At 32.5% G+C, this 20,152-nt stretch overlaps 1 protein-coding gene across 4 annotated transcripts in view; it reads right to left on the minus strand.

Moving 5' to 3' along the window:
- The window catches only part of LOC118194921 (protein RRP5 homolog), a 203,761-nt gene that overhangs the window by 77,471 nt on the left and 106,138 nt on the right, over window positions 1-20,152 (minus strand). For all 4 annotated transcript variants that reach the window (XM_035366136.2, XM_035366135.2, XM_085808577.1 and 1 more), the window contains one exon: window positions 8,268-8,366. In XM_035366136.2, the coding sequence (XP_035222027.1) occupies window positions 8,268-8,366 (99 nt within the window). The remainder of the gene's footprint in view (window positions 1-8,267; window positions 8,367-20,152) is intronic.

Consider the following 20,152-nt stretch of genomic DNA (forward strand, 5'->3'; position numbering starts at 1 on the left):
AAATGTTAAAAATTGAAACCTTTTCACATAGTTTCTATGATCTTTCTACTATAGCTTTCATTTAAGAGAAACAGTTTTCAGTCACATAATTTCCATACATTTTTTTTAATAATCAGTTTGCATATTAGAAAAAACAGTTTTCCCTCTAAAAATGTTTTTATTCCGATTTAAAAATTCCTGACTCGTTTTTGCTCTTTTAAGCAGAAAGCCTGGATGAAAATTTAAATTTCCTTAGTTTTTAAGGAGGGACATGAAAAATAATTACCACTGATGACAATCTCACTTTATTCAATATAATGTCAAAATTATACACCTACATGCAATTATTCAGAAAATATTTTAACAGGCAATCTTTTCCAGGGTTGTTACTCAATTAGGAGAATGGAATTCCTCAATTCTTCCAGGTGTTTTAAGAAAATTACAGTCTAGCCACATAGTGCACGTAAACTGTGGTGAGGGTAAAATAATTATGGCACCACTTGAAAATAAAAACATTTACCAAATACATATTATTGGGGGGGACTTATTTTTGAATCCCCAAAGCGTTACAGTTACAACTATAATGGTTGATTTCTCAGTACTTTCAAATTAAGTTTTGCCAAACTAAGAAAACTGAACCTAATTTGTAAATTATGTGTGCAAGTCAGATAAATATTTCCATTTGGCCCTATTATGTGAACATAAATTTCTTGAATTCTTTCAGTAGGTTCTTGATATCTTTCAAAACCTGATTTTGTTTGATGAGAAACTGTTTTACTGGCAGGAAATACATGCTCAGGTTTTAACCTGCCAGCACGTGCACCAAAATTACGAACACGAGAAGGCGCACTGGGTATGTCCTACCCGAAAGCAATTAACACGTTTTAAATTACATTAATAATATAAATATAAGTATAAATGTGGATTAACATAAAAAACAATGAACTTTAGAATATTTTAAAGAATACAGGTATAATAAATGAAGTACTTAACATACAATTATTTTGCACATCTCTGGCAGACTGAACACATATGCTCGATACAAATACTGACATTACATTTTTCGCACAGAAACCGCGTCTTTTTGTCCTTGTTTTTAGGGCACTCAGCGCATCGTCTGTAAACGTTTTTCACCTTTTTAGATGGTGGTTCCATGTTGCAATTTCCTGAAATTATTTTTTCTTTTAGTTTCTAAGGGAGCATGATTTGCTGCCGCCGCTAATTTGAGTAATCTTCCACTTTCGAATAACTAGTATTTCCTAGAATTTTAAAATAATTAGATAATGCTTTTAGAACTAGTCCTGACATTCGTTCAGAATTTGTTTTTCTTCCATTACCAAGCCATTTTTACCAACATAATTTTCATCATTTCATTGATTTTCTAATTCACTAATTCAGTGTCTGTATCACTGTCTGTTGATGAATTATAATTGCTGTTGTGTTCTTCATCTATTAATTCTTCCTCCTCTTCTCTAAATGTTTCATCATCTGTTGAAATGGTTTCTAGCATATTTTTCAACCTTTTCCATTTCTTTATCATAACTTAGATGCCACGCCATGCTGACTAAGAAAGTGAGGGTGGAAATCTGAGGGACGCGAGAAGGCGTGCGGAAGTCACATACCCAAATGGTACCATTCGTAGAAAAGTATTCGAAGAATCACTCCACGGATTTCCCAGCTTCATGAATGTAACCTTGAATTCACCTACAAAAGGTTTCGACCATTTTCAGGAAAGGGGTTTTGAGATAAGGGACAAAGAATATGCCCCTCAGTACGAGATACCTGGTGCGCATACTCGTGGGTTAAGTTTAGAAGAATGAATTTTGAAGTTATAAAAGCTTTACTAATGATTTCGTTCCTGGGTGTAAAAATGAATAAATATTTTCATTCAATATTTCTTTGGTATATAGGGTCTAAATTGTTGTGGACGATATATCACACCATAAATTTTTTCCTGAAAGTACCATATATTGTATAAATTTTAATGAAGTTGAATTTTGTAAATTTTTTTAGTTCTTGGCCATCAGTCTGTTATCTCATCGAAACTAATTTCTATTATTTCTTCTATTCTTGATAACGTGTCAGCTATTATATTGTTTTCCCCTTTACTATGGTTGATTTCTGTTGTAAACTGTGAAATATATTGTAGTTGTCTGCACTGTCTGGTTTTAGTTGAAAATCATACAGCAGAGTCTTGTGATCAGTAAATATGGTAAAATTTCTTCCTTCTAAAAGATGTTTACAATATTTTATAGACATGTAAATTCCAAGCAATTCACGGGCATGTGTACTATAATTTTGCTATGCAGTATTCAGATTTTTCGAAAAGAATGTCATTGGCTTCCATCTATTTTTATTCTAATTTTATAAAATTGATCCAATAGCCAAATCTTAATCTTAATCTATAACCAAATCTTAATCTGTAAACAATGCCAGAGGTATTTGGGTAGGAAACAATGCAACATTAACAACATCTTGCTTATGCTTTGCAAATCATTTTAATACCTCTCATATTCCCCTGAATGTTTCTCGTTTTTTTCCGCTGAACCTTTCAAGCAGCCATGTAAAACAGCTTTTTGCAGCATCTTTTAAGTAACGATGATAAAAGCTGATTGTGGCAAGAAATGCTCAGGGATGGTTTGGGGTATTTTGCAATTCCATATAGGTCAATATATGAATTTGCAATTTAGTATAGGTTTTTTTTTAGGTAATGGATGAGAACCTTTAGGTGTCAGCAAATACCCTAAAAATGCTATATTTTATTCCTCAAAAGTTGGTTTTGACAAAGTTATTCATTAGCCATACTTTTTTATTATTAAATTTAATCATTCAAAAACTAGATTCAGGTGTTTCTAATGCTCTTCTTCATTACATAATGCATCAATACATTATCTAAATAAGCAAAAATGAAACCTCTAAAATCTTCATGGATGAATCTTTGAAATGTTGAAGGTGCATTTTTCAAACCAAACTCATAACATTAAATTCATATAAACCAAATCAGGTTATTACAATCTCACATTTATCCTCTTCTGCTCCTGGTACCTGGATTTCAGAAAAAAATTTTGGTGTCTTTTAAAATGTGGTGAAAATCTCCAATTCTTGGTATTGGGTATTTATTAGACAGTTTTGGAAATAACTTCCCTGTAATCTCGGCATGGAAGATATAATGGCAACTTTTGCATTTCCATGTGAAATGAATGGCATGCTTGCCAACCTATGACACTCAAAAATCAGGTGATTTTTTTAAGAAATCGGGAGATTTTTCACAATGTTAAAAAAGACTTTTTAAATGATGAAAATATAGTTTTTAATAATGAATTAACTATAAATAGTAACTAATTCTTAAATGCAAGCAACACAAAAATACCTTGCACATAAAAAACATTATTATTTGCATCGTTTAAGGGGCGGAGAAACACTTTAATCAGTTTTCGTACAAATGTTATAAACAGTGGCAGATTTTGCTTTCTTTAAGAAAGAAGCCTCATAATTTTGTTCACAGCAATTGCCACATACGCCTGCTTTCGCTAATAAAAGTTTTTCTTATGTGTCATCACTAATATTAGATCTAAATTTAGTCCTCGTTTTCCCAACAACACTGAAAATCCTCTCACACTCTGAATTACTATGGGAAACTGTCAAGATGGCCAACATAATTCTAGACAGTTCACTATATTTTAAAATTCCATCAGCATCTTTCAGTTTTCCAATTAAACTCCACTGGGTGTCAATCCTAGCTGATTTTATAACTTCATCCAAGTTTTCTAACTGTAAACTGCTGTTGTGCAGCTGTTGGAACCGTTTCAACTTTTCCTTCCTTTTAGAAATCCTTTCAAGATAATAATAAATATCAACAATGTGTTCATCCACAGTTATTGGTAAAGAAGCTGCCCCTTTTACAGCTGCTAAATTTAAGAGGTGACAGGTGCACCTCATAATCTGCAAATCTGAATTTTCCTTTCTCAAGATGCCTGCAACACCAGTTTTCAAGCCTACCAATACTGGTGCATTATCGGCACCAAGTGCTAAGCAATTATCCAGAGAGAATGCATTTTCTTTTAAAGTTTTAATAATTAGCTGTGCTATATTAAAGCCTGTCAAATGTCCTTCTAAAGCGGGGACAGAAAGTAAACTGCACTCAATTTCTGATGACTCTGGATTAAAAAAAGAAACGACAATTGGATACAGTTTTGAATCGGTATTATTGCTTCCATCTGTAGAGAGGCAGAACGGAGCTGTTTTAATGCAATTAATAACTGAAGATTTATTTTTCAAATCCATTTTTTTTAACAATTGCACCTGTTTTGGTTCTTGCACTTGAGTATTTTTTAGCGATTTCACTATTGGGAAACGTTTTTCTAAATAAAGCTGCAGCGTGATCCGATGCATTCAATGGCAGGTTGTGCTCCAGTAAAAAGGCAGAGAACAGACATTCTGCAATAATAACTTTTTGGTCCTTTGTTTCCGAAGAAAAATTTAATTTTTCGTTTTTTTCAAAACAACTCATGTTGTCCTTGTGTTTTTGTGTACGCACATGTTTGAGAACATCCGCTCTTCCACCATGCAAAATCGCAAAATCACAACAACAGGCAGTACACATCACAAATTTATTACATTTCCTTGAGAAAATAATGGAAGGAAAGTCAACTGTGTACGATTTTTGAAACGTACACAAGTATTTCACCTTTCTGGCAGAATTAATAAAAGATGATAATTTCTAAAACTATTTCCCGAAGGCATGTGTACTCACACAACTCAGGACAAAATGACCGAAATAACTAAAGAACATCCAAATAACAGCTTGCTTTGTCCTCATTGGCTAATATATGCCAGATGACACGCAGTGGAGCATGATGACCATTGGAGAACTCGAGAACGTTTCTGGATATGTATATATATGCTCTCACTCACAAAGCAGAAGTTATCTAATTCGCAAAGTTTTGTTTTAGATATAATCTAGAGAAAATTCAATTTCAATTTTCAATTTCTGAACCATCTGCAGTACATAATTTAAAGTCAAAAAAGTTTTCATCTGTAGCTGCTGGGATTATGCTGACATCGGCTTCAGTATTCGTAAGAAATGCCAAATTCGATTTTTTATCTTTTTTTTAAATACATGAAATTTGTGACAACCCTTTAAGTTGCACGAGAGCTTGTCACCAAATCTACTCGAACATTTAGTTTTTTTGATTTTAATGTTTTCCCCCCTTGACATTTTTCTGGCATGCATTTATATCCAAATTTAAAATAAAAATTACAAAATTTTCTATTAGCATTGTAGGATGCTGGATTGAATACATGAGCAAGAGCAAGGGCTATTATAGTTCGTTCTTAATCTGAAATTTATTTCAACACACATCAAATATTTTTGTATACGGATTCGTATTGTTGATTTTATCTGCCATTATAACAAGTTTTGAAATGTCTTCTTTGCTCACTAACAGTATGTGTTTTTCTCTGGTAATTTTTCAAGCCAGAAGGTTTTAATCAGATTTTCTGATATGTCAATTGTAACAACAAATTTTAATTTTCAAAATATTTCGCTTAGTTTCATGTTCCTCAAGTCAATGTCAGTAATTAATCTCTCTATTCAGACACTTTCACTTTCCTTAAATAGATTTAAAAGGCCTGTTTTCAGCATCGGTAAATTTGTTGTTGGTATTACTACTGAAAATGTCCCATATGTTTTCTACATATTTAGGTGTCAGTTGGTAAACAAATAATTAAACTTCAACTTTCCAACTTTTTGAATTGTGCTTAAAATTGAGAAAACCAGATTTTAGGTTTATTGATCCAGTTCAGGCAATGCATTTGCTAAGTCTTCATTTTTATCTATTTTCGAAATCTAGTGTATTCTCCAAGTCACCAATTTTTTGTAGTCACAAAGTACAGATGAAAGAGAAAAAAACAAAATCAATACTAATGACATATAATGACTATTTCTATTAAATAAATAGTCGACTATTTATTTAATAGAAATAGTCATTATATGTCATTAGTATTGATGACTATTTCTATTAAATAAATATTTACAATTATTTACACTTTCTGAGGACTTAAACATATTTTAAATCCATCCATTAAACTAGCATTCAATTAAAAAAAATTTTTTTTGAAAAATGTCACCATATCAACAATTTAAAATAAAATTTATAATTTTGTTTAGTTAAATTTTATACTTTTTAATAGGTCTCAATTTAAATTATTTTTTTAATATTACTATTGATTGAAACTATTAATATTAAAAAATATTTTAGACCTTTTAATATGTTTGTATGCCTACAATAGAATGTTAGGTAAAAGTATATTTAAAAATATTATTTAACAATATGGAAAAGATTACAAAGTTTAACTTTTCAGATAGAGATACTGGAGTTAACAACAGAAAAACAAACTCTCTAAACAAAGACGGAGAATTTTCTTTTGTCCAACAGCCACAGATTTCTTGTCCTTAGCTAAAACACGCAAGTCTTCCTCTTCTTCCAGCAATTCTAGAAATTGCTGGAAACCAAAGATGCTGAAAAGCTGCTTTGCCTTTCTGAAAGACAATGTCATTGGCAATGTGAAAACTGGCTCTATGCCATCTGCTAGAATGACTCTGACATGATACGTAACTCTTACTTTTTGTGGAATCGCCATATGAAATTCCCCAACTTTTTTCAGTTGCGTGGCAAACATGCTTTTCTGCTCTGTAACTTCTAAATAAACAAATCAAATAGAAGCCGACATTTACGAGCCAGTTCAGAGAAACATATAACAAACGAATTTTAAAGTTTGACAACCTTGAAAATTGGAAAATTTTGACAGCAATGTAAACTTTTATATTATAAAACTGTTTTATAGTTTAAACATTAAAGCTAAAAAATTTATCTACAAGTATTTCATATTGTGCTTGTAAGAACACAGTGTTTGAACAAGGTGACTGATTATAAGCACGACTTATTTGGAAACTAATCCTACACATATATATCTAATTACAAATTTTCTAAAAATAAACCTTGATACAACTAGTAGGGTGATATTGTTAATATAATAGTCTTCAATATGGAATTCACAGAGCAAAACTCCAGCTGGCAAAATACTGATCGTATATTACCATGTTAAACACAAGATCCGAACAGTTCCACAAATTTGAATACAAAATTTACAAATATGCATAACTATAATCTCTTAATGGAGTGAGTTATAAATTCAATAAAGTTTACTATCTTATCCAATAAGGAACTATTAATTGCTAAAAGATCATATTTCATATGTAGCTTATAAATCTGTTCAAGAATTTCCAGTTTTGTTCAACGATATGTTAAGTCTTTGAAGAGATTGGTTGGTTACTGTTAATGGCAAAGTATTTAAAACAACACTGCCTTTAAGGAAACACTGCCTTCATGGACAACTTCCTATTAAACACTGGTTGATATTTAGGTTATGTATGTATAAAAACCAAGAAAAGAGAGATACAAATAGCATGTTTCCCATTATTCAAAATCAGATGGATTTATCAACTTTCAACATGCAAAAGGTTAGGAAAAAGTTCCATACAAAAATACTGAGAAAGTGTATTTAACAAAATTAAATATATTAAATAAATAAAAGTATTGTGGCACTCTAGTTTGGCAGCTAATATTTTGTACAACTAAAATAACCAGACAAAAACACAAATTCATTTCATTCCTGTCTTAACCCTCCAAGCAGGCAAGCTGTATATTCTATACTATTAAATATATTAAATAATATTTGTCATATCTCTTAAGTACATATATAAGATCTCTTAAGAGCACCTTGAAATATCTCCTGATAATTAGGGTAGTATATATATATATATATATATAGGTGATGATATACATATATATATATATAAAATGGAAGAAAAGGAGTCAAGATACAGTGTAAAGGTCATTTTGGAATTGTACTCAAGAAAACATCATCAACCCTTTTGAGAAGTTAAGGGTTTTGGGGTCTAAACATTGGCTTCTTGGAGGGTTAAACTTAAAATCTTGGACAACAATCTCAATACTAAATTCTGAGCATAAACTCAGCAACATACTATAAAATTAACTAACAACATTAAAAAATCAGTTTCTCACACATATAAACTGACAACAGAAAACACTGATGAGTTAAACGAAACAGCAATGAACCAAACATGACTGAAAACTAAGTCAAACAAAAAATGAAAAATAAATAAACAAACTGCATTACTGAGAACTGCAGAATGATATAACCTTTCACACAGATGCTGAATTTTCAATACAAGTACTTTACAGGTGTAAGATTTTAGCCCTTACCTTCCCAAGATGAACTTTCTTACTGGAGCAACCAAGAGATAAAACATTTGCACATCCTTCAAAATTTAAGCAATTTAAATATGCAAATGGCTTTTTAATCTGTAAGAAAATTTCATTATTATTAAATTATTGTCATTGGAGTTACATTTCCATTAATCGTGATTTTGTACAAAAGCGTCTATTTCATACATCTTACATTAAAATATGCATTTCTTTTATGATTTTGCACCTGCATAAAAACTAATATAAAACATAATACCCCCAAAATTAGAAAAATATTTCATAATACTTAAATTAAGAATTCCTATTAAAAACCTGCAAAAATATATGGAAAATATCTTTTCTTAGATTTATAGAACTTTAAAGGAAAATTCTTTAGACTAACATTTAGAAGATACACAATGTTAGCTGTAACAAGCAGCATTAAATCAATACCTAACAATAATTGAATAATTTTTACAGAATTAAAAAATTAGACAACACAGGAAAATTAGTTGATACACATATTTTCAAATATTGTATCCAAGACATATTTTTGACTGGAGAATTATTTTTTTAAGTCTTCTGAAAACACGTGAAAAAAATTTTAAGTTTCTGAAACCTTTAAACTAAGATTTTTGTATAATGTACAGACGTGTGATAAGTCTGCCCGTTTCCAACTTAAGAATTTCTTTACCAGCTAAGCCATACTACAGTCAAACAAAAGTATTAAAAAATATCCAATTTTTTACCAATAACTACACCTGTAACTAAATTCAATAAGATATGAATTGTATATAATGTACAAAATATAATGTACAAATATAATGTACAAAATGGAATACAAAATGGAATATAATGTACAAAATGGAAGTTACTATACAGGGCATACTTTCTGTACAATATGTTTGTCAATTTTGTAATGTTTTCCGAACAAAATGTAAAAATCTTTAATTCATTACTAAACAACAGACTAGACATAATTAATGCATACTTTTTGTTAATGAAGGATACATTGCTTCATTCGTCCAAATATCATATTTCCAAATACTAAATTATGTATTTAAGACCTATCTTCCCTTTCAGAAATTTTTCCACTACTTGCTAAATTGCCAAACAAGAATTGGAGTAATGAAATTGATATCCTCAATCATTTTGCTTACAAAAGCAAGCAAACTAGATGATTTCCAGCATTTTAGAAAGTTGGAGTTAAAGTTTAGCTTAAGAAAATAAAATGCTTTCCCTCAATTGTCATCATTTTAGATAATTACATTAAATTATGTATTTTGCAGTTTTGTTGCTTTTTGCATGGGTGTTGAGAGGAGGCAAAATCGAAAGCCATCTCAGGCAGCACAAACTCTGCTACTAGTTGAATGGTTAATGAAATTGAATTGCTAATAAACTCTGTTTGTCATACTTTGCTGAGATAACTAACCTCAAAACTTTAAATATGTACTTCATTCATTAAACTTTATTTGTAACTTTTTAATGTACATAAATGTACATTACTATAAAATAATTAACAACATACTATACGTAGTAGTATTTTTAGAAGTACTTTAGATTGTATTCCATTAGAGACAAATTTAGCTTTATTTAAAATTTTAATATTTAGCAAACATTTTTTTCTTGCAACTCTTACTTAAAGGATTCGTGAAAGCGCAGCTTATTAAAAATTAAGATTCTTTCCGGTTTCTGGTTTGAGGAATTTACGATTCAACTAATCTAGTTTATTCTTGCGAAAATTTAAACATACTTTAAATACCGTTGAACAAGATTTCAATGCATCCTAATGCGAATGTATTTGTCATTCAAAAATAATACAAATAATACAAAAGGCAGCAGTGCTTCAAAATGAGGAATACAGTTGAAATTAAATTTATATATACAAACAATGGATTTGTCACAGAAAATTTAATTAGAACGATAAAAGCCAAGTTTTGCGAGCTAAGTATAAATGAATAGCTGAACACGCAAGATGCTCAGTCATAAAAAAAAAAAAATATCACACTTATGTTCCTAACAAAATTTCTTATACCTAGATCACTGGCTGGCACCATTTATGGTTAGAACTATGTCGGTAACCTACATGGGCAAAGCTCCAGCCCACCCAGCTGGATTTTGGATTTATCCGGACGTATGATTTTTAGGGCAGTAGGGAGGTTTTTGTTGCCTTCATGCCTTCAAACCTCTTAACTTTCATTTTTGATTAATAGAAATATTCTTTGGCAAATGCTTTCGCAATACTTAATCTTCCAAAGATCCAAGAATTTCCCATCAAGCGTCGGAATATGAATGTTCCCATCTGTCCCATCAATCATCACTTCGTTTTCTGAAAACCAATAATATAGAACTGAGGTCCCCTTCCATTATTCCATGCACCATTATTCAGGTGTCAGGCTTGGTTTTGCAAATGTTTACTATTGTAAACATTTTCTGATGTATTATTAATGATTTAACATAATAAAAACATTCTACACATCTATGTTGGAGGATAGGTGCTGGCACGATGTTGTTAATGTATTATTCTGGAAACCACTCTAATTCTATTCATACGGAAATTATCTTCTTGAGGTAATAGCAATTAGAGAACTCAAGAAACTTAATCTGATGTCACCTTCACAAGAAAGTTTAGCATACATGGTTCACAAATATTAATTAACTTCCTGCTTCCACATTAGTTAGCGAGTGAAAGAAACTTAAGTGTGGACTGCATAAGAAGGATGTTTAATATAATTAAATATTTGGTATTTTAGAAGTGTTGCACATCAACTGAAGATTGAAGAATTTTGCTGTTCATGCATAATGTACAGGATGATTACAAGTTTCACTTTTGAAAAGCTGAAAAAGAACCACTGGTTAGAATGACCTGAAATTTGATCTCAATATACATGAAGCAAAAGTTATTTGTCAGGAGAAAGAAAAAATCAGTTAAAAAATTTATCAATAAATGCTGTTGTACTTGTTATAATATGATACTTTAAAGATGAGACATGTCTACCATATATCTGGCTTAATAAAAACATAGAGTACATGCAGTTCCCATTCTGCATCTCAAAAATCTGTCATGACTCTGATTTGATTTATTTGATTATGGTAAAGGATGGATCATGGGCTATCTGCCTAAGGGAAGGGGTGCCTTTGTGGAGGACTTTCTAAGGGAAACTCACTCATACAAACGTTACACATGGGAAAAAACATGAAAATGCCTATGCAGTCAGCCCGTTCATCAGGATTCAATCCCCAGAATGAACTATTAGCGTTCAGTGACTGTACTACTTGTCATGACTCTGCCAATGAACGATCGGCCTCTACTAATGTTTTTTTTTTTTTTTTTTTTGTAAGAACAGTGACTGTGCTTCAACTGCCCTGAAGAAGTTCAGGCCATTAATGGATATAAGATTCGGCTCTGGTCCAATATCTGTGAAGGGTCCGTGGAAGATTATTCATAAATTTAAAGACACCAGCTCATTTTACACGAGATCTGCCAGAAAGTGGAAAGCACTTGCTTCGAAGTTAATGGAAGATGTAACTATAGCATTGCAGGAACAGACAAGAAGTGGTGTGAGAATGTCCAGCAGAAGAACTGCATGATCTTTAGACATGCCTATCAGCACACTTCATAAAATTTTGCAAAACACTACGATGCTATCCATTCACCCTGTAGAGATATGAAGCCCATTTTACACCTAAAAGGTTCTGTCAATACTCAAAATTGCAGAATGCTGCAGATACTGCACCAAAGCCATATCTTATACTCATTAACATTCAAACTTTTTCAGGGCAGTTGAAGCACTGTCATTGTTCTTGTAAAAACGCACTGTCATTGTTCTTGTAAAAACGCATCACAAGCAGAGCACAATCCTTTATTGACAGAGTCATGTTGAGCTTCTCAGATGCAGAATACCAGAAACTGCACGTACTCTGTGTTTTCATTAAGTCTAATATGTGGTACACATGTCACATCTTTTAATTAGGATATTATGACAAGTACAGTGCCTTCTATTCATAAAATTGTGAAAATTTTTCTTTTACCATACAAATTTCCATTGCTTCGTGTATATTCAGGTCAAATTTGAAATCATTCTAAACCGTGCTTCGTTTTTACAACCTTTTAAAATTGAAACTATAAACACTCTTTATATTATCCCCACCCCCATATTTTCAGTCTGCATTCCCTAATGTAGTACTCATATGTTAAATCTTTTGTTATAAGCTTGCTTGGTGTTGAATCAGCTGGTTTACAGAGTTCAAGGCACTACTAAAGATTTTCCTATGAATTTTGATGGGCATGCTTCATACTCCCCATAATCCCTGGTAGCTTTCACAGTGAGATACGTTGTATACATTAGTATTCTTGCAATTCAAAATTTCAGCCAAAAGCAAGCACCTATTTGAATTTCCTGAGCACTTATTTGAGCAACATAGAGTACATACAGTTCCCATTCTGCATCTTAAAAGTCTGTCATGACTCTGATTTGATTTGTTTGATTATGGTAAAGCACTCATAGGCTATCCTAAGGGGAGAGGTGCCTTTGTGGAGGACTTTATAAGGAGAACTGGCTCATAAACGTGTTACACATGGGAAAAACCATTAAAATGCCTATGCAGTCAGCCCGTTCATCAGGATTTGATCCCCAGAATGAATTATTAGTGTTCAGTGACTGTACTACTTGTCATGACTCTGTCAATGAAAGATCGGCCTCCACTTATCTTTTTTTTTTTTGTAAGAATAGTGACTGTGCTTCAACTGCCATGAAGAAGTTCAGGCCATTAATGGATGTAAGATGCGGCTCTGGTCCAATGTCCGTGAATGTCCGTCTGTGTGGTCTTTTTTACAACCTTTTAAAAGTGAAAGTATAATCACTCTGTATATTATCCCCACCCCAAATATTTTCAGTCTGCATTCCCTAACGTAGTACTCATATATTAAATCTTTTGTTATAAGCTTGCTTGGTGTTGAATCAGCTGGTTTACAGAGTGCAAGGCACTGCTACAGATTTTCCTATGAATTTTGATAGGCATGCTTCAAATTCCCCACAATCCCTGGTAGCTTTCACAGTGAGATACATTATATACATTAGTATTCTTGCAATTCAAAATTTCAAGCAAAAGCAAGCACCTATTTGAATTTCCTGAGCACCTATTTGAGCAACATAGAGTACATTCAGTTCCCATTCTGCATCTCAAAAGTCTGTCATGACTCTGATTTGATTTATTTGATTATGGCAAAGCACTCATGGACTATCTGTCTAAGGGGAGGGGCAGATAGCCATGAGTGCTTTGCCCAAATAAATCAAATTATTGATTACACATTATCCTTATTACAGTCCTACACATTATATTTTTGAATTCCCTGAAATATGTGATGAGTGTCTGAAATGGAGTCTGTAGTCTGTTGGGGACTGACTCTTACAATCAAAGATTTAAGACTTGAAAATTCAAAGTTTTAAGGGGTAAGACTTCAATAGAGTTTGACTGCACATTACATGAAGCCTGTGATGATCAGGCAGTGGAATATAATACAGTTTTCCATTAGACCATTCACTTCCATGAAGAACATGACAGGGATATAAGATAACTGAAGTCCAAAAAGAGCAAGACGATCAATGATGAAGGAAATGTAACATTTGCAAGGAAACCTGGAAACACGAGGAAATATCACAAATTACACTGACTTCACCAGCATTAGTGTTCTGTATTACTGGCAGATGCTTTGCCAAAAAAAAAAAAAAAAAAAAAAAAAGTTCAGGCCCATAGGTTCCTAACTGCTTGACTAAACTTTATTGAAATAAAGACCTCCTGATAAATGCAAAACAATTCTCTTGAATTATTACTATCGGTAAAATATGGATTACAGATTTTGAAGCAGAGTTTGAAGAGAATTCTAGCAGAGAAGTCCATCTTATCTGTTATTTCAAAATCTTTGACATGCACAGTAACAGATGAAGTAAATGATTTTTGCCCGAGATTACCAAAGACGATGAAAGAAATTCCATGATAAAAGTATGACGGCAGCAAGCTATTGTGATGATTCAGAAAACTAACAAGTATGGCATTGCACAGTTATGAAAAGATTGTGTCAGAACTGCTTACCACGAGCAAGAGGAAAGTTTTAACTTACCCAAAATAAAACCTAAATGCAAGTCAAATAATTAAATGCAGATTTCCTATTCTTCTCCAAATTGAAAAAGCCACAGAATGGACACCATTTTTCTGTGAACGATGTTTCTTTCAGTAGTTATACAAACTAATTGAGGACTGAACTGGTGAACCCTACAAACAAATGTTATGAGACACTGGAATGCAGCTATGGAAAAGCAGAGGAACTATAAGGATGACTGCAAGGAGAAACTGCTTGAAATAACAAACAAGACAGAAAAAAATTATGGTGCATTAATTATAAAAGGCCTTCATAATTGTCTTTTGTGTTATCCAAATGATTAAAGCCTAGTTAAAAAGTAACCTCACTATAGTAGTAAAATGCAAAAAAAAAAAAAAAAAAAAAAAAATTATTTGTCGTTTTGTTTTTTACTTGGTGATTAATGCATTGGTGATCATCTGAATTCAATTCAACTATTACTATTCACATAATGTAATTTAAGAAATTAAATCATTGTTTGATAAAGATGCATGATTTTTGTTATGAAATTCAAAAATGAAATTACTGTTTGTGGCAAAAATCACATTTATGGAATCAGACTGCTGCAGTTCAGCCATGCCTGTCATAATCTTTCCATTACATTTTATGCAGGATTAAAAGTAGAAGTTCTTTGTACTATAAAAATACTTAATTCATGCATATAAATTTAAAAACCTAAATAATTATTAAATAAATTCCAGTATGACAAAAGTAATTTTACAATATTATTTGATCTGAGATATTTATTACAAAAAAGGCAGAATTCACCCATGTCCTCTTTACACCTGTATCAATAAAAAATTCATTAGGTGTTCTTAATTCCGAAACTAATACTGTTCAAAGTCCGAGATCAAGACATCCAATATCTGGAATGATCTAAAATCCGGACATTAAAGCCACCAACAAAACATTTTTAGGAATTTTTTAATGCTTTATGCATGCAAATCCCCCCCTCGTTAGAAAGTACATGGAGAATCCAGATTCTTAATTTCACTTCAGTAGTGAATAAAATAATTCATTATTGAAGAAACAATCATTTTAGCATAAATTTGTGCAATAAAAAATTTGGCTCCGTAGCTGCATATCTGCTTTTCCAATTAACCCCTTAACTGCCGCGGGCGTATATATACGCCTTGCTCAGCCGATGCGTTAACTGCCCCAGATGCGCCCAGATGAACAGCCGATGCGTTAACTTTGCGAATAATTTTAGGTGTAGCAGCGCAAAGCAAATGATAGCAGTTTGGAAGGACGTATATATACGCCTGGGGCAGTTAACGCATCGGCTGAGCAAGGCGTATATATACGCCCGCGGCAGTTAAGGGGTTAATGGATTTTATAAATAAATGTAGAGAAGAGGTAATAAGTGAAGATGATATAACAAAAGTTTCTCATTGTGATGGCAATGTTCCAATCATCAATCAATTAACGGATGGCGAAATCTGTACTATGGTTCTAGATCCTGAAAATACCGTCATCGATAATGAGGAAAGACGAGAGGTTAATGAAAACGAAAAAATTTCGATTTACAAGGTAATAGTGACAAGAATGCTACAGTATATTCTTGAAGTTCTTGAAGCAGCAACTATAGGGTTTACACAGTGGAACTTTGTCACTGAACAAGAAATTATGTCTGTCTACAGAATTGAAGAGAAAGTAATAGCAAAATAAATGAAGCAACTTAAACAATTTACATTCAAGGAAATGTGTAATAAAGTAAACAGAAAAATATTAAGCATTTTTGGTAAATTTTGATACCCTTTAGATCATAGATGCTTCATTATTTCATATTTTTAATTTTATAATATCCACATGCCAATTTACAAGATTTAAACTGATGATCTAATATCCGGAATCACCAAAGTCCGAGTCCACATCTCGGACTTTGCAGTGTATATGATAAATAATTAAATTTTTAAAATATGAGTTCAGTTGAAGTATATAGTTCAGCTCAAACACACTACTTTTTTTATTTAAGTATCCCAAAGCCATATGCATTCTACAGAAATGCACTATATACACACATTTGATTTAAATATTAATTTTAAAATGCACATAGACATCAAAATACTTATCTGTCAATGACACATTTTAACATATTTTTCTAGCTAAATTTACATTTGTTCCCTGTTGAAGGAAAATTACAGCTTCATTAACCAGCTCACCGTTGGGAAAACTGCAAACATTTCGTGCCATTTTTCCGAGTCCAAAGGTAAACTTTTTGTGTCTAAAACTGGGCTCAGAGTATTTCTTTCCCCCTTTCACCAGATGCGAAAACCTATTTAGAAATTCTGTTCAAATCAGATTGAACAGCATACCTGTCACACTGAAAAATGGTGAATAACGACCCCCTAAGGAGCAACATAAAAGACAAAGACGAGATATTTTTCCCTTTGCACCCAGACCCACTTCCATTTCCTGTACCCAACCCCAAATCTATTGCAATTTATTACAATGTAAATGTAATTTTTTATTGTCAAGTAAAAGATATATTTAAAGTAAAAATAAGTGCATTAGCTAGTATTTGAAATGTCCTTGAATTTTTTTAAAATTATTTTCTTGATGACCTGTAACAAAAATAGTAATTGAATTATTTCCCGTATATTTTTAAATATTTAATTAAAAGATTTAATTTCTTTATGTGATAAAATTTCTTTGGCTTAGATATTTAAGGTTCTTATTAAAAATTGCAATTTTTTAATTTAGAGTTTTTTTAACTTGTATTTCTTCTACAGCAATGAAGGTATTAATTATGTGAAGTGCCTATTTCAAAGTGCAAGAAAGTAGTAAAAGTTTTTAGCAGTTCTTGTTGAATATATTACTAGACGAGTGCACCTTCTTTTGAATAACGGACTGAAAATTCACCAATGTTCATAAATAAAATCAAGCAAAAAATTTTTGATCATTTTTAATTTTTTAAATTATAATTGTTGCCGCTATCTTTATAATGCCATTAATATTCCCTTTTCCTTATTCTAGCCTCATATAAGTAAATAAATTCAAGAAATATATCCAGTATAGGTAGGTTAAAAATACACTGACTACCAATAAGTATTTGGACACCTATGCAAATGACGATATCTGAGGTCCTAAGGTAAGTCAGGGACTCTGCCGGTATATATCGTGTAGGAAACAGCATCGGCTTTAGTCGCTTGCAAGATGCCTCGCAGTTCGGAGCTCTCTGATTTCGAGAAAGGTATAATTATCGGGTATCACAAATGTGGCCGATCCTTAAGGGACATATCTAGCAATCTGAAGTACCCAAAATCGACAGTGGCCTATGTGATTAAGAAGTGGAAGGTGAGCAGTGATTGTCAGAATGTGCCCCGAGTTGGCAGACCAACGAAACTGAGAGATAGAGACCGACAAGTGCTGTCCACAGAAATCCGGAAGAACCGCACCCAGCCGATGGCCCTCATCCGCAAGGAGTTTCAACAGGCATCCGGGAGTATTGTTTCAATGAATACCATCCGTAAAGAAGCACATCTTCTTGGTTTTTATGGTTGTGCTGCTGCCCATAAGCCTTTGATCACAAAGTCCAACAACCACGCTGCTCGGTTAATGCGGTGCAAAGAACATTGAAATTGGACCGTAGATCAGTGGAAATGGGTTCTTTGGAGTGACGAATCAAGGTTCACCCTTTACCGTTCGGATGGCAGGATCTGGGTCTGGCTTCTACCTGGAGAACGTCTCCTGCCAAAGTGCATTGTGCCAACAATCAAGTTTGGCGGGAGGTGGAATTATGGTCTGTGTGTTTCTCCCGTTATGGGCTGGGACCCTTGGTCCCCATTCATGGTAAGCTCAACTCCAATGCCTACTGCACTATTTTGGATGACAATGTGCTTCCTATGTTGTAGCAGTTTTACGGGTTGGACGCCTGTTACTTTCAGGACGACAATGCCAGTTGTCATGTTTCGACGTTAACCAAGGCTTGGTATGGTGCCACTGGAGTTCATCGAATGGACTGGCCTGCCCAGAGTCCAGACCTGAACCCTATCAAGAACATCTGGGACGAGTTGCATCACCGAATTCAGGGGTGCACTACCCATTCAAAATCGGTGAAGGAACTTCTATGTCTTCTCCAAGCCGAGTGGAAGAAAATAACATTAGCTGTCATACAAAGACTTGCGGAAAGTATGCCCCGGAGGGTCCAAGCTGTAATTACCTCTCGTCGAGGCTCGACCAACTATTTATTTTGAATAAAGTTAGTTTTTCTTTTCTATCACTGGTGTCCAAATACTTATTGGTAGTCAGTGTATGAAGCACTCATATTAAAGCTTGTATATTTTAAATGATATGATTATGTATAGAATTAAGTTTTTTACTTTGTTTTTAAAATTAAGTGTTGTTTCGAATACCAAATTTTAACTGTTAGCATAAGTAATAAATACCGAGAAAATGTAACACTGCGTAAAGAGTCATGTATAAATGAGATACATCTGCATTTCATTGTTTATTACAATAGTAGTTATTTTCCAACCGTTATAGCCATTTTCCCTCCTTATTCTTTTTAGCTTAAAAAATTTCCTTTACCAGAGGCTAGAGTAAACATTTTAAGAAATTCTCTCGGACCTCTTATTTACACAGATGTATTATATAAAACATATGATCTCACAGATAACTATAATTCCCAAAGTAATATTTTATGTCAAAAGTGTATTTCAGTTATTCCACTCTCAAATATAGTTCTGTCATACTTTCAACTAGGGGACCTTCACAGGAACTTCTTATACATTTTACCATACAGCATATACGTATATAATTAAACTTATCTTATGCAACAGTACATTTTTTCCTGTCATCACATCAATACTATCCTTTCAGTTTTGTTTGAAATAATGTTTAAAAAAGGACATTCTCATTTTAGATAATACTTTCGCATTAAAAAATAATAACTTGCTTATATCACAAAAAAAAATTATTTATGAAAATTACTCTTTTGTAACCTACATCACGTTTTTTTAAAATAAAAACTGAGTTTTTTCCTTTATTCTCTTATTGTCAATGTTCTTACGGCAACAAATAAAACACCATAAAACCATAAAATTCAGTTCAAGACCATTAGCACAAAATAAATTTTAAATGAGCATATCTTTAGAATGTCTGATACACAAACTCGCGCGCTGGAGATAAAAAAAGTTTTTTCTGTACAACGTTGCCATTGCTCGATTTGAACGGCTTCAGTTTGTTAATCAAAAATTTGTATAAGTTTTACAAATTATGAAATCGATAACAAATTTCAAATTTGGACTTCTAGATGCCCATATTTGCAGGAGGATTACATTATTCAAAATTGAATGGCTCTAGGTACCATTGTTTTATCACAGTGCAATAAACATATATATATTTATGCAGATTCTTCATTATTTAATTTCTTTAAATATAATACAGGGCTTTAAATATAATACATATTTGGTGACAACAATTTGAAAAGTGAAACAATGCTTTTAGTGAATCAACGCAAAACTTCAAAATGAAATTAATAGTCCCTCTGAGCAAATTGCCCCTTTGGACTAAAAACATTAATAGTGCAAGTTTTGAAAAATGAAATGTAACTTCGAAAACTTCAGTTCAACAACCCAGACAGCACGTCTCCAAAAATAAACATATAATTTTGGTGAAATAAGGGTATGGTATTTTTTGCACGTTACTTTTACGAAATTTATACGAATGAAAAAGGCTGAAGATACTGTTGACTCTTTATCGTTATTTTCCACACGTTATTTTTACGAAAATTATATGAATCTGAATGTACTAAAAAAAAACT

Source organism: Stegodyphus dumicola, chromosome X1 (genome assembly GCF_044657685.1).
Source record: "Stegodyphus dumicola isolate Sdum_Otavi_A_Nest chromosome X1, ASM4465768v1".
NCBI lineage: Eukaryota > Metazoa > Arthropoda > Arachnida > Araneae > Eresidae > Stegodyphus > Stegodyphus dumicola.